At 36.0% G+C, this 15308-nt stretch overlaps 3 protein-coding genes across 5 annotated transcripts in view; 2 read left to right on the forward strand and 1 right to left on the reverse strand.

Moving 5' to 3' along the window:
• The window catches only part of LOC108570114, a 60196-nt gene extending 58038 nt beyond the window's left edge, over window positions 1-2158 (forward strand). The window contains 4 exon segments of the mRNA XM_017931908.1: window positions 689-838; window positions 912-1169; window positions 1624-1799; window positions 1939-2158. Of these exon segments, the coding sequence (XP_017787397.1) occupies window positions 689-838; window positions 912-1169; window positions 1624-1799; window positions 1939-2085 (731 nt within the window). The 3' untranslated portion in view covers window positions 2086-2158.
• LOC108580266 lies at window positions 2086-2870 on the forward strand (the record flags this gene model as incomplete). The annotated part of the gene is made up of 1 exon (XM_017943975.1): window positions 2086-2870. A coding segment is annotated over one exon (702 nt), but the record flags the coding sequence as incomplete, so codon positions are not given.
• A 4087-nt stretch (window positions 2871-6957) lies between these two features.
• Window positions 6958-10540, reverse strand: LOC108580298 (chitinase-like protein EN03). Of its 3 annotated transcripts, none has more exons than XM_017944011.1 (6): window positions 10364-10540; window positions 9521-9656; window positions 8985-9238; window positions 8310-8613; window positions 7985-8147; window positions 6958-7718 (listed from the first exon to the last, which is right to left on the reverse strand). In XM_017944011.1, exons 1-6 carry the CDS (start codon window positions 10523-10525, stop codon window positions 7256-7258), a joined length of 1482 nt encoding a protein of 493 aa, XP_017799500.1. In that variant the 5' UTR covers window positions 10526-10540; the 3' UTR covers window positions 6958-7255. The 3 variants fall into 3 exon arrangements, with proteins under 3 accessions (XP_017799500.1, XP_017799499.1, XP_017799501.1); XM_017944010.1 differs by having other exon boundaries at window positions 6958-7736; XM_017944012.1 differs by lacking the exon at window positions 10364-10540 and adding an exon at window positions 10197-10253 and having other exon boundaries at window positions 6958-7736.
• Window positions 10541-15308: the final 4768 nt, after the last annotated feature.

Genomic DNA, 15308 nt, shown 5'->3' on the forward strand with positions numbered 1-15308 from the left:
CTCAAGAGAAAAATAAAATAAAAAAAGAATAAAAGTACGCCGATGTAATGTCCCATCGAGGATTTAATTGGAAAATACCTGCATCTGGATGTGCATTTACGTGTATGTGTGCATATTGCGAATTCTGTTGCACGCTAATTAACCTGTGGACTGTCTATGGAAGTAATAACGTCGAAAAGCGTTCTTTTTCTTTTTTCAATTTTTTTATTTTTCACTCTGTGTAGCTAATTGGTTTGTTTCAAATGAAAGCAAAAAAAAAATGATTGAATACTCCTCTCTCGCTGTATTTCTCTCTCTCTCTGTCTATCTATCTATCTATCTATCTATCTATCTATCTATCTATCTATTTATCTATCTATCTATCTATCTATATCATTCTCTCAAACTTTCGCTTATGCAGAAATTTGTGAATCGTAGAAATTTCTCAAGCTTCTTTTATCTCTGCTTCACAAAAAAGAAACGTAACATAACCTCGAAAAAGGGTAGGTGAAAAAATATTCGTGCCTTCCTGCAACCAAGTACTGTTTAACTTCTCTGCAACGTAACAATTTTCTTGAAAAAAAAAAACGAAAAAAAAATTGAAACGGAGGGAAAAAGTTAAAATGGCTTTTAAAAATGGCGTCAACGTCGAGAATCGAGCTAACCTCAAAGGCTAACTTGCTATGATCGCTCATTATGGAACATGAAGCGCCGCATAGTCCGCAACATAGACGCCCCTGGCTGAACCTGAGGGTGAAAAGTCTCAGCTTGGATTCACCGGAAGGAACATACTATACTGGTAGCCAAAGGGAGTCTGCACCACCTCGACATTCTGACAGTGGAAGTATCAACAGATTGTGTATGTAATCTGACATAAAAATGTGTGAAATTCGTTAATACGTTAGTTCATAACCTATAAAATTTGATTGCAGCGCCATGCAGCCCAGGACAAGGTCACAGTGTCCATAAGCACATCAGAGGAGCTATTAGGATGTCCAGTATGGATTTACCAGACGAGAATGAGAAGTCCTATTCGTCAGCAAGCACCTCGCCTTGCCCCTCACCGCATCCAAATAATCAGAATAATATGAATCCATCTGGAAAACGTGTTCTACCACCTAACAATCTTTATGTGGTGCTGTACAACTTCGAGGCGCGACACCGGGATGAGCTGGACTTGAAGTAATCATTGAGGAATTGATTTTGATAGTTCTAAACTTGCTCTGATGGGAAAGTAAGAGGAAAGAGTTCTGAAGATCTTTTGGAAATCAGAATAAAATTACTTTTGATAGTTCAGGACTTACAACAGGACTACCCCCTAACAGGACATTGTTAGTCTAATTGAGGAACAGCAAAGTAGGCCTGAGGATCTTTTAAAAATTGTGGAAAAATTATTTTTGATAGCTCGAAATTTGGTGTATTAAGAAAATGGAGAGAAACAGTTTTGAGTGTTCTCTAAAAACTGAGCAAAAATTATTTCTATTAGTTCAGAACCTGGTTTGATGAAGAAAATAGGGGGAAAGTGTTCTGAGGGTCTTTTGAAAATCAGAAGTAAATTATTTTTGATAGTTCAGGACCTAGTCCTAAGTAAGGAAGAGGAAAATAGATCTGAGGATCTTTTGGAAAAAAAAAAAATTATTTTTGATAATCTGACAGTAATCGACAAGTCAGAGAAGGACTGGTGGAAAGGCAAGTGTTTGGGTGGCAGAGTAGGCTATTTTCCCAGTGCATACGTGATGCGAGTGGAGTCTGGACAAAAGACTCTTCAGGTGAAACGCAATCTACAGCTGACTGACCAGATCACCCTCTTACGTGACCAGGTATTACCAATTTTTTCACTCATTGTTAATGACACATCAATAGAAGTATAAATAAAGTCAAGCTAAACACTTCACTTCTAACTTCCTATTACCGCAACTATCTTACATATATAACATCTCTAAATTCTTTCCTCTCTAGATTGTGATACAAGTAGGCGAAGAAGTGGACGGCGTCGCGATGGTACGCTGCGCCGCGGACGTCAGATCAACAGACCACACCGGCAAGGAGGGCGAAGTTCTCTATAAAGAAACCTTGTGCCCGCTGAAGTACCTCCAGGAGGTGTGACAGCAACTTCGCCAGCTAGGCGAGCGTCCGAGTCGCGCGAGTCTCCGCGAGCGATTTTCCGCTTCAGCGCGTCGCAACGCGGTCGAGAAGTACTACGATTGTCTCCAATGCGCTGAACAATGTCGTCACGTCACCACTCTTACCAACAGCGCTACCAACAACAACTCTAGTCTCGCCAGTAACAACAACAGCTTCAAACAGGCTAGAAACGCGAAGAGCAACTATCGAGTGATGAATTCTATCAATTCCTCGTCACTGAAGGAAAACGCAAAGATTCTGACACGTTTGGACGAGACCAGAGTCCTGAGAAATCCAAAAACAGCCAATCTAACCAGGACCATAAAGAGTCAGCCGTTGCCTCTGACTCCAGCGAAGAAAAGATCCTCTTTAGCCAGGCCAGTTCGCGTTCACGACTCGTCCTCACAATCTAGAAAACTGGTGCCTGTGAATCAGGCGTTTCAGAACCTGCAGAGGACCAACGAGCCCACATATTACGAAGAGGATGAGCATGAGGGGACTGGCTGGGCAATCAGGCTCAGGCTTGAGCAGATGCTTGAGCTAAACTTGCCTATTAAGCTGACGAAGCAGCAGCAGGCCAGCAAGCACACGTGTAACGACACGGAGAGGCTGCTGCGCGTGCTCAGCGTGAACAATGTGGACCAAAACACTAGGTACAACGTCACACGATGTTTCGTCATGTAGAGACTCGCGTGGATTAGTACGGAGAGGGGAGGTTGAAGGGACTGATGCTCGTTGGAGGTGGGCTGAGCAACTTCTTTTTTAAACTCCTCGAAATGAGGTTTTCATTGAGATTGAATTGATTAATGTATAAAAGGTAGACTGTTAATTGGATTGGAATAGGACAAAGGGTAACAATTGGTTTGTCAAAAATGTTTTGCCACAGATTTATAGACCTTTGAAAATTGTAAAACTTTTGTGTAAAACATTTCTTGATATTTTTTTATAATTTTAGAGTTATGTACATATGAATAAAAGAGGGCGGTGTTTCTATTGAAATTGGAAAATGGAGATAGGTAAATGGGTTTCTAGGGATATTTTGGTTTATGTAGGAAGTGATTGGTGTCATGGATCCTCAACTTTCTACATAATTAAGGTGTCACCTCGTGCCATCTAGGGGACTATTTTCAAAATTATTTTCATAACGCAACATGGCTAATCTCATAGAGGTTAGCAGCCCTGCAAGAAGATCAAATGGATCTTCAATGACCAAGCAAGACATAATGTACACGAAGAAAGTAATTATATGGGAATTTTTTAGATAATTCGGAGCCCTCTTCTCGAGCACCAGTTCCAGATCGATTTTCAAATCGATTTCCAATATGGAGGCCGCACAAACGCGTGTCCAACCACGTGACATGTGTTTCGCTAATGATAAGAAAGTTCTTCATTCAGCGTGACTCGAGTCTCTTAGTACTATCGATCGCTTGTTGAGTTTGATAAAAAAAAAATGAGAAAAAAACGAAATCACCTCGCACGGGGTGATCGATATTTATATCATTTTTAAGGTAGACAGTTCGCGTAAATAATCGAAAGTGCACGAAGATACTCGAAGAGGAGCAACCATGATCAATCCTCTTTTTAGCATACCCATTTGTTTATGCATTTATTATATACGTTTTTTCTTTGTTATCGTTGTTTCTTCAGTCATTTTTGCACTAACTTTTTGTAATACAAAAGGTTGTTCGTTGTTTCGTGTCTACCGTGGAATTTATTTTTCAACGTTGAACGTTTCATTTTTATCGAAATTTCGTATCTATACTTTATGCAGTAGTCAATAAATAAAATAAGCGAGAAAGAAAATTAATCGTTGACCAGTGGAAACGTAACAGGTGCTTGGTTGATCGATTGAATTAAAGTGTGAAAAGTTTTAGAATCAATAGAGGGTCCTCTTTCGTTAGTTGGTCGTGAAAAAAAAAATTTCCAACCTTCGCCCTCATGACCATTAAAGAAAAAAAAAAAACATTCACAAGAGAATTTTTTTTTTTTTGCTATCTGAATTCGATTTTCCTCGCAAAACTTTTTTTCCGAACATCTCACTGCACCATTGAACCGAATTAATAATCGAAAATTCTAACATCTACACGCTTGTATCTTACAACCAATTCCGTCCCCAAAAGGAACTTTCAACATATGAAACTCATCGTTTAATTTTCATTCTAAATTTCATTCTAACAATTTTGTTACAATTGCAAACCGAAAAAAAAAAATGTGCAATGCTGAGTGATCATATTTATCGATGTTCGAGGAGATAATTATCTAGAAAAAATGTTATCAACGATTGTCACTGTATTTAAGAATGTATTGAATATTTTATCTGAAGAGTTGACTAATTGCACAATTTGCATTTACTTGATGTGCATTTACGTGTACTGGGCGTATCTGAAGGTATGTAACACTTAAAATTTAAGATGACATCAGGAATAAAAAATCACAGCCAAAATTGAAAAACGAAAAAAGAAAAACAAGTGGCTCCATCTTTTCAAACTTGTTATGTACCTCCATAAACGTTGTACACATGCATCGTTGAGCCTGAGAAAAATATATAAACGTTAAAGATTTTCATTCCAGCGAAGAAATTCCAGGACAAATATTAAAAAGAAAGAATCGAAAATTAATTTCAGATAGAAAACGAAACAGAAGAAAGAGGTTAAAAAATTTGTTAGACTACTGTCGATTAGTTCAGTAAAGAAGAATAAAAAACTAGAGACTGACGTAACGAGTCCTCTTGTTACTATTTCTCAGTTTCTTAACGAAACACAAATACACACACACACACACACACGTTGCATTTCCAAAATCGAGCAATTTCGAAGCACTGAAGCGTTTGTAAGAGAACGTTCCACACAGTATTTTCACGCATAGAAAGAAAGTCACATCAAAGAGCTCCGCGTACTTATTTTTTCACTATCCAACTTCAGCCAGCTTCAAAATGGCTAGGAGCTGAAACTAGTTACAGGTATATGCTTTCAACAACGTAATTTCGTCGAGTGTGTCCTGTTCCTGCTTAGAATCCCTCTATTGTCCTCGATATGCGTCGAACTCGTTCGCAAGATTCGGGAAAGGAAACATTCTAAACTTTCTTTGGAACACCTGTTTCGACTATATTTTGTACTATGCTCAAATTTGGATTTTCTCTCATTCAGAATTTTCTACGGAAATTTAGGAAAAAATTTAATCGATCGTTCTTGGCAAACCCCATTTTTTTTTTCTCTAGAAACTATTTTTTTTTTTTAATTTTCGATGTTATGTTCTCGAAATTTTGGGAGGATTAAATTCAAGAAAAATGCCTAAAAAATATTTTTATAGATATATATTATCACCAATGTTTTGAATACGGGACACCTCTCTCTCACCATCACATTATGGTGGTAGACAAGCACGTTACTCATTACACCACCAACGTTCTAAGGTCCAACTTTAATATTAGCCTACTTTTAGAAGACAATTGTTAGCATTATAATAATTTACTTTCCTATTTATAAAATTTCCAATAAAAATTTGAAAAAAAGGTACAACACTGTAATTAAAAAAGAGTTTTCCAAACTTGCGAACGAGTTCCTATATTAATATTTCACGAGGACCGAAATCAGAGTAGAATTAGGATTAAGTATCAGGGATAACTATTGTGTTATTATGCGTTGTAATGCTGCATATATTGTATTTCATTATATTATACACCGCAATGTAACGAGTGCCCTACCCCTGTTAAAGTGTATATCGAATTATTAACTGTATCATAGAGTGTAAGCTATTCCAACTACCACGCCCAGTATTTTCTAAGTATTACAATTATGCTGCAGGATGTGTTCGTGTTGTTACAACTACTTTCTGATCTACCGTTCCACTGAAACCTAACCTAACATTTTTTCTCATTTTCCTGCTCCAAAAAAAAAAAAAAAAAAAGAAAAAAGTATTATTTTGCAAATGATACGAAATATTACTTAAAGTTTATATTTATTTTTTATTGGTAAAACTGAAAAGTTAATTTTGTTTTTCTGGTTAAATTCAGTGGAACAGCGGATCGGAAATAGGGAACCAAAAAGGGGGAAAAAATGTCTACGACACCGCGTTCACTGTACCAACGTTTGTGCACGAATGTTTGGCGAGGCTCGAACGAAGCACCAAAATGATTTATTTCTTCTTCTCGTCGAGCAAAACGAAAGGGAAACAGAAAAATTTCATTATCGTTTCCGTTTTTACGTATGAGAGTGGCTACGGATTAGCTGTGTCTCGTGTGCCATAACTCCTAATGTTTGATATATATTTAATGAGTCTAGTCCATTTACAAAGAAAGAAAACCTTCCGTACACACCCGAGCAAATGTCTTTATCCGAATTCATAGACTGCACGAAATATACAGGGTGGAGCACTTAACTTGACTTCAAATTACTCATAAATTACTTACTGAACGAAAAAATGTTTCAAACTAAAGTTGCACTCTATCAACAGAGACATATAAGACAATAGGTTGTTTGTTACTATCTTATTTTTTTATCGAGATATGAAAGTCACCTTCAGTTTTCAGAAAAAGTGTTGGGCATCTCATTTAAGAAACTAAAGGTAACCTTCATGTCTCGATAAAAATGTAAGGTAATAACAAATGACCTATTGCTTCATATGCCCCCCCTTGATACCGTGCAACTTTTGTTTAAGACATTTTTTCATACAGTAATTAATTCACGAATAATTTGAAGACGTCAAGTTAGGCGCCTCATCATATGTGTGTATATATATATACATATACATATATACACATCCACTTTTTCTGCAGATCACTTCCTTATCGACCAATCTATAATTCAACACGAGGAATCAGGAATGGTAACCAAAAGGGAAGAAAAAACTTTCAGAAAAATTTCAGACCATTTATTCTCCTCTTCCACAAAAATACTTGCCTCTCCTTAGACATAATACACGTGTGAAAAAAAATAGATTGGAAATACATCAGAAATATAAAAAGTACGAAGCAAACGTGTAAAACAGTAGTGGTCAACTGGCGAACGAAAAGAAGCTACCGAGACTAAATAGGAAAAAAGATAAAAGGAACCTAAAAACATCTCGATCGACTTGACATAACCTAAATTCTAATTTCATCGAGGTTAACCAGCTCAGATTCCTTTCTGGTTTAAGATCACTCTTTAGTTATCTTCTACAGCTTGTATTTGGCAGCCCTGATTATGGGGAATTTGTCACCAGTGCATACACCACGGAAATCGTCCAAAGACAAATCATAGATGGCGACACCTCCCAAACCTCTTGCCTTCACGTAGGCAGCCTTGTTGCCAGCAGTGTCTGGATCCTCGTAACCTACCCAAATACCGTCCGCTCCAGTATTCTCGTCGTATGCTTGGAACGCGTAACTGCCATATTTCTTCGAAGGGTCACCAACTCGTCTTAAACGACCTACAGCACTTTCTGTCAGCCTGGAGCAGACCTCAGCGTAAGAAAGAATGCCTGGAATGTTGGTATGAGGTCCCTCAGCACCTGGACCGTCAGCAACGATGGGTGGTACTCCTGATATTTGACTGTCAGATGTGAGTTTCCATGTACGAGCGAACGTTGGGATTCCAACAACGATCTTCGAGCCTGGAGTGCCATTATCGAGCCAGTACCTTGAAGTAGAATTTAAACTTTATGAATATTTTTGGCTAGTGTCAAATTGGGAAGGATTCTAGGGAATTTTGGGGAAGTTACCGCGCTTGGAATAATGAGCAATTCATACTTTTTGGATATTTTTGGCTTATGCTAATTTGGCAGAAATTCTAGGAAATTTTGGAGGAGTTGCAGCGCTTGAAACAACGAAAAATCCCTTTTAAATCGGTTTCTGATAAAGTTAATAATTTTTTTTGTGATTTTTAACAACTATCGAATTACTCACCCCATTGTGGCGTGAACGTTGTCGTGAGGTTCACGACCATAACTCTCGTAAATCGGTGCTGGGTAATCGCCCTCCTGCGGATTACGCTCGGGGGTTTTTTGATCGAAAGCGAACAAGTGCACAGCGTCGATATTCGATGCCAACAGTCTGCAGTCGTAGTAAACTGTAAAAAATATTCAAGTAGATCACACATTTTTCATCATATTATTTTTTGCATGTTAAAAACAGACCTGGTTATATTTGAATAATAAGAAACTTCCGTAATTCATAGTAGTTTAAGCTAATAGTACTGATGAATTTTAGTGAATTGTAAAAGTTTACTCACTGCTGCTGTTCACATGAGGAAGAACAGTAACTGTCAAAGCCTTCAACCTTGGCCTGAGCTGTGCCTTCAGATCACGAACCAAGATAGTGAAACCATCACGATGCTCCTGTTCCTTGTCATCCTTGAATTTACCATAGCCTAATGTTTTCTTCAGACCATGCCAGATGGATCCAAAGGTACCTCTCTGCTTCTTGACTTTGACTGGGGGGAATTGCCAGGCCAAATCAATCCCATCAAAGTCATAATCATTCATTAGACGGTTTACCGAGTTGATGAACTTAGACCTGGCTTCTGTTGTCTCAGTCTGCAAAAGAGTAAAAGATTTCACTTCGAGATTGTCTGAATTGAGTATCTTTCAATGATACAACAAGGTGCAACCTCTCAGTCCCTCAGTTTCCTTCCTCCTCTCCCAGTCACTTTCAGTGACTCTCACCTCTCCCAGTCACTATCAACTTCTGCCAGTCTCTCTCAGTCACTCTCAGCAACTCTCATCCCCTCCCAGCCACTATAAACTTCTGCCAGTCTCTCTCAGTCATTCTCAGTCTCTCAGTCTCCCCTCTCTCTCTTTCAATTAATAAATGGCATTCTGCCCTAAATGAGTCTACATTAATCGGTGTCACTGCTTAATTCTTTAATTTACGACCTTACTACATCAGTTCCACTAACTATACTCACAAGAAGAAGGTATTTGTGAGTGTCTTCTGGAGGGTCAGCATTGCCACCTATACTGAGGTAGATCTTCAAATCTGGGAAAGCTTTCTTCAGCTGAGTGGTCAGCTTGTAGTAAGAATAACCTGCTCCAGTGTCCAAAGATGGACTCAATGGAACAACTTCAAAAGTTTCAGCATTGATTCCTGCAAATCCATACACCAAGTGTGTGCAGAGTGACAGGGCTGGGCGAACATCATCCAACTGGAATTTTCCTGGTCCTAAAATAAAACAAATTACCTTCCAATAAATATAAAAAAACAAAACTACATCCTACAATTGTGAAGTCAAGTGAATTGGGTCTATTCAGTTAGCTTGCTTTTATAAAATCAACGAATTAATCAGAATTGAAGCATTTAAGTGTTACAGCTTGAAAGATATGATCAGTGTGTGAAACGCGAACGTTTATTTATTTCTTCTTTTTAAATAACAGTTACTCCTATTCTTTAATCACTGAGCGAGCGATAGAACATTTTATAAAATAGTGAAAGAAAAAGTTTCACCTTGTCGCTCGAAGGCCGTGCTGTTCCAGTAACATACGACTTTATTATGCTCATGAGGATCAAGAGCGAGCACCGATTGCGCACAAAACACCGCAACAGCGGCGAATATTAGCACTTTCATTCTCACAGGCTGGTTCTAAAAAAAAAAAAAATGCACACACGGCAATTTTAAAATATTTAGGTCAACATGAAATATTCCATTCAGAATGTTCATAATTTCATTCAGCATTCCATGGATCTTCACTTTCACAATCCATAATAATGGACGATCTACAGTTTCACGTACATAATATATTCTACTATATAAAAAATAAAATTGTTCTTCTTCTAAAAAAGGAGATAACTGGGAGGACGAAAATTATTGAAGTATTCAGTACATTATAATGTACTTACATTTTTACCACTTTTTATATTGTACAATAGAGTCTCTTTTTATGTGGCAGAAACGTTTCACAGAAAACCGCATATAAAAAAATCGCACAAAAAAAGACATACATAACTTACGTTGGAGTCTACAACGTACTGTTCATATAGTACATTCAACAGGGAACTCCCGAATTTGCATGAAATATACGCACCGCATAACTTCCAAACCGCATTAAAGAAAGAAAGAAAAAAAACGCATAAAAAGAAACTAGAGTGTACTAACATATACTAACAAAACAAGTTTACCTACTTTCACCTTGAATGTACCAATCTAACTACACAAAATTATTGCCTCCGTTTCCAAAAAAAACTCTCAAATTCACTGTGAACTCTGAAGAAGAGATTTTGGGCTCTAAGGGAAGATCCAAGGTTACAAAAGAACTGACTGGTGAAACGAAGAGTGTAAAAGCATCTTACCTTTTCGAAAGGAAGAAGCAGACTGTCTGCCGCGATTTCTCCGTCAGGGACTTTGATACCTTGGCCGGATTGGATGACGGAGGTAGTGGGGTTAGGGGATATTACGTCAGCGAAACGATCTTCCAGAAACCGTTTCTCTGCGAGCGTGCTTTGTATTGACATGTTCGCAGAGATGAGAAATCAAGGCCACAGAGGGGCCACGAAAATGTTTCTGAGAACTTGGTTTGTTTACAATTGAAGAGACGACGCGTGGACGATTATCAATTATGTTTGCGGAATTACCATTACCATTTCTTCCATTCGAGGAGAGAAAATTTATTTACTCTTGGGGTTAGAAGAATGGTGAACTTTGGAATATAACTGTGTTCTTGGAATTAGTACTCTGTGATTTTTCGGGAAAGTCTTTCTCATCGATTAGAAAGAAAATTTGGTATCGTACATTTTTGAAACATTGCACTGCTCTTTTTTTTAATGCAATATTTATTCTAATTGAAAACATTAAATACGAAAAATAGTACATTTTTTCCGATGTAACTGGTGCCATTTTTCATTTCGAAGAAGATATTAGAAATTTATATAAGATATTTGGAATTTTTAAAGAGTCATTTTTAATATTCCATTTCTTTTAGGCATTTCAAAATCAATTTTTAAATGAAATTCTTCGTTTCTTCGTGTTAAGCGAAACTATCACGAAAAGTGTTAATGAGTTCAGGAGTCTCTAGTATCATCCTCCGTTATTTACCGTACGGTGTAACATGTTATTCCCGCGAAATATCTACGATAAATAATTACGTATTAATTTACTAAAACACAGATGCAATATAATCATAACCTTTCGCTCCAGTTATCTCATTTAATGTATATCACATGAAACTTCGCGATTCTAGCCTCTAACCTGAGGTCCCACAATAATACGTAATTATACAGGGTGGCCTACAAATCTAATACTTTACCATTTCAAAATCGAATAACTTTTTTTCTATTATACGTTTCAAAAATTTTGCTTCAGATATTCAAATAAAGTTTATTCAATTTTTAAATGGCGAAACAACTTATGGACCACCCTGTATAAACACAATTTTACTAATTCCAAATCAGTGCTTTTACCATAATAATAATAATAATAACTACAAATACAGTACCTAACCTAACATTGGGGTCAATAAACGAAGTATTACACCACTTCATCGCTATCATATTCTTTGTTCCTTTATTCTGAAAGCAACATGTAGTGAAATCACAAAATTAGTCAAGTGCATAATAGAGTATAGGTTAACGAAAGATTCTAAGCAGAAATTTCAAATATTATGTTATACAAACGCTTTAATTTACTATATCCATTCCACCGACTATACTACTCCATTTCTTTTCTATCGTAAACCTATTCAGACTCTGAGAAGTCGTTTATGGCAATTAGTCTTATTTGCACGTGCCAAAGGAGGAAAAAGAAACATAGGAAACGAATTGATTTGCAATCGTTGCACGTTTCAAGGTTTATTTTGAACGCAGCCGATCATGTAGACGTGAGACTACAGATGATTATCCAGCTACCTTCGCGTTAATCGAATATGACCTACATGGCGGTGAGAAGGGAGGGTATCACGGAGTGTTGATCTCATCCTACAAAACGTATCATACAATCATTTTCAATTACCTCGACGAGGTAATTGAAGTGAATAAGTCTACTCGCGTTCTTGAGAAAACCACTGAGAATTCGCTGTCTCTTTTTGGTTACTTTTATTTCCTTCTACACTGTAGCTCAAAAGTTTGGAGCATCTTTCGTTATTTGGACGAAACAAGCTTCTTGATGCGTACACAGTAGCATTGAAAGTATTGCACTTATATATTAGAATAACATTACATAATTTTGATTTGATGTTGGAATTGGAATAATATACAGTGACATAAAAAGAAGTGTAAAATAACTAATATACAGTAACATAAAAGAAAGTGTAAAACATCTAACACCGATTTGTGGAAATATTTACAAAGAGCCTGAGTCAATATTAAATCGGAAATATTAATTGCCAGAATGTTGAAATTATGTCAATGTTAGGTTAGGTTATTTTAGGTTAGGTTAGGTTATTAATTCATTAAAAAAAGGAATATTCTTTTGCGTAAATTTCTTTGTTTTTCTGAAAAATTATATTTGTTTTGAAATCTTAATATGTTCCAAACTGTTGAGCTGTAATGTATACTTCACTATTTCGTATTCTCCTTGCAAAATTTTAGAATTGCTGATTTTTTTTAGATTCGAAGGTCCCGAGGAACAGAGGGAGGACTTATCGTTTTCTTTGTCTAGAGAAAACGAAATAAAGAAATATTGGAACATTCATATATGTACAATTTTTCGAAAATTAAATGCGTAACAAAATATTTCGATCGAAGGGGAAATTTTATTTCTGTTATAGGTTAGGGCACCGCCATTTCCCGTCATAGAAGGAAAAAATGTTATTATCTCAACACTAGATCCGAAAAACAATTTCAAGAATCGACGTTGTGCTAATTATCACGAATTCATGACAGAACGAGCGCTACAAAGGTGATTAGACATGTTGCAAATCGCTTCTGAGAAAAGCGATCGCCTTTTATCGTGTTCCAGGTATTACGTAATATGCCTACATGTGTATCTGACTCATTGGTAAATAAAATCCCGAGCAAATATGTTCTACAGAATCGATTGCTCTGCATAACGCTCTACATATGCAAACACGCGATCGATAATGAGAAAACTCGCAAAAACGATCATTTTGTTCAATACATTCTTCTCGAAGATGGTTTTCGAACGATATCTCGTTTACGACCGTTATTCATGCCGGGATAAAATATTTGATTACTGTTATACGCGAAATATATATTTTAGATTAATTTTAAACTATATTAATTCGATTCGAAACACTTGGAAGATATAGGATGTCTAATTTATTGATAAAATGGCAACTGGTATGTTTTTGGTCATTTGTTAAGAAAACATCGATGACACATCGATAAGGAATCTGTTAATAGGCTAATTAACGTGTTTGAATGGTCGGATTCATTGTGGAACTTTCACAATGGAAAACTTGATAAACATGTTGGGGAATTTTATCAGTGTGAAACGTCATTTACAATTTGGAATATAGAAATTACAAAGTCCTGTAGGATGTACAAATGTTATGTCATCCTTGATGTTTGATTTATGTTCTGTCTTAAAAGAAGGGAAATATTCTTTTTAAAACTGAAAGAACTGTAATAACTGACAGAAAACAACAGACCAAGTATTTTTATGGATATCCACTGATTTATTCTCTGTGCATGTACTTTAAAGCAAGAACAAAAGTTTATATTGAAGTATTTGATCTATAAATCATTGATTAGGAGATGCTTCCTCAGTCATTGCTGACCAGAAGCGATAACGCCCCTTTTCACAGGCACATATCACTGTTAAAGGTCATTAGAGCAATGTAGATTATTTTATATTTATTTTCTGCAGACACGTCAACATACTCATAAATTGCACATTCTATGTATAAAGCAATTAGTGGTTTCTTTTTATATATCCTGAGGAACTCAACAAAGTAACATTTTCTTAGTTTTTTCGAAAGATATTAAATATAATAATTGTAGAATATTTTTTTGGAAAAAAAGAATTTAATTTCTTTCTTCAATATTTAAAGATTAAAAATTTATAATACAATTGAGAATAGAATTAACTTGCTTCAATAACGTTTAAGTAATGCAATTTTATTTTTCTATGAAGGGAATGGAGGTAAGGTACTAAAAAAAACACGAGATTTTTCATTACTTTTATTATGAAAAGAATCTTATGTACATGTGAATCACTTCTCTCTGTGTTGGTGTATAAGTAGACATCTACGGTCATAACAAATATTAATCTATATTTTTTTAGTAAATTCCTTAAAGTAGTTCCTTTCATTCTGTTTAAGTCTTGATTGTTAGCGCCTGTACGACGGTTGATAGGCAATACATAAATCACGTGTACCATTGCACCGATCATATTGCACGGTTTTGTGACAAGAACGGTTGGCTGATTGAAATGGTGAACTCTATTTAGAAATTTCCAACGTGTCGTGTTAAGTAATGAGTGCATTTAAGTCACAACCCCGCGTAGGTGTCTCACTGAAGAAAGTCATTGACTCTTTCACTGGCAGAACTAGTTGCTTCCGCAATTTTCTCGTAGATTACTTCAGTTTCGTTGATTGATAATTAGATAGTTAAAAAAAAATAAAGTTAAAAAGCCAACACTGCACAAAGGAGAAGTATAAAAATATTTGATACTCTAGCTTCACAAATACTTGTGTAACTACATGCTACAACTGATTAAATGGATTTACTATTCCCTATGCAAAATATTTGAAGTTTTTAACATAATTCTTTAAAAAGAAATTACATGCATCTCTCTTGTACTTAAAAATGCTTGTTTCCTACATAAAAAGTTTTTCTTGAAAATGCTTTAAGAATACCTACAAATACTGTTACCTAACCTCTACCACAATATTTTCACTATTTGCTAAATGCATAAAATGCATTTTCCGTCAATTCAAATTAGTAAATTAACTACTACATATCTTTTTTTGACATTTTCTGCCAATGAAAGAGTGAATTTTTGTAAGAGGCTCATCTTTCACCAAGGAAACTCTAATTCGTTTCTCCTACCTTAGAATTAACTCTAGAAAAATACAGTCTGTTCTTTTTCTTTTTTTTTTTTGTTTCTATCGACACGCTGCTCGGGCCAGTCCACGAGCTTCTGAATAAAAATACAATCTGCTCTTAAATAGCATCTGTATAGAGTATAGACTATCTAAACTTTTTGGCTAGATCTTCATACGATTTAAAAAAAAAAATTAAAAATATAAAAAAAAGTAGAAACGGTGCGTCTATCGTTGAAAATCTTCTCTTTCTTCCTCATAACGAATGAAGGTTAGTGGCAATGTCAGTTCATTAA

Source organism: Habropoda laboriosa, unplaced genomic scaffold (assembly GCF_001263275.1).
Source record: "Habropoda laboriosa isolate 0110345459 unplaced genomic scaffold, ASM126327v1 scaffold9, whole genome shotgun sequence".
Classification (NCBI taxonomy): domain Eukaryota; kingdom Metazoa; phylum Arthropoda; class Insecta; order Hymenoptera; family Apidae; genus Habropoda; species Habropoda laboriosa.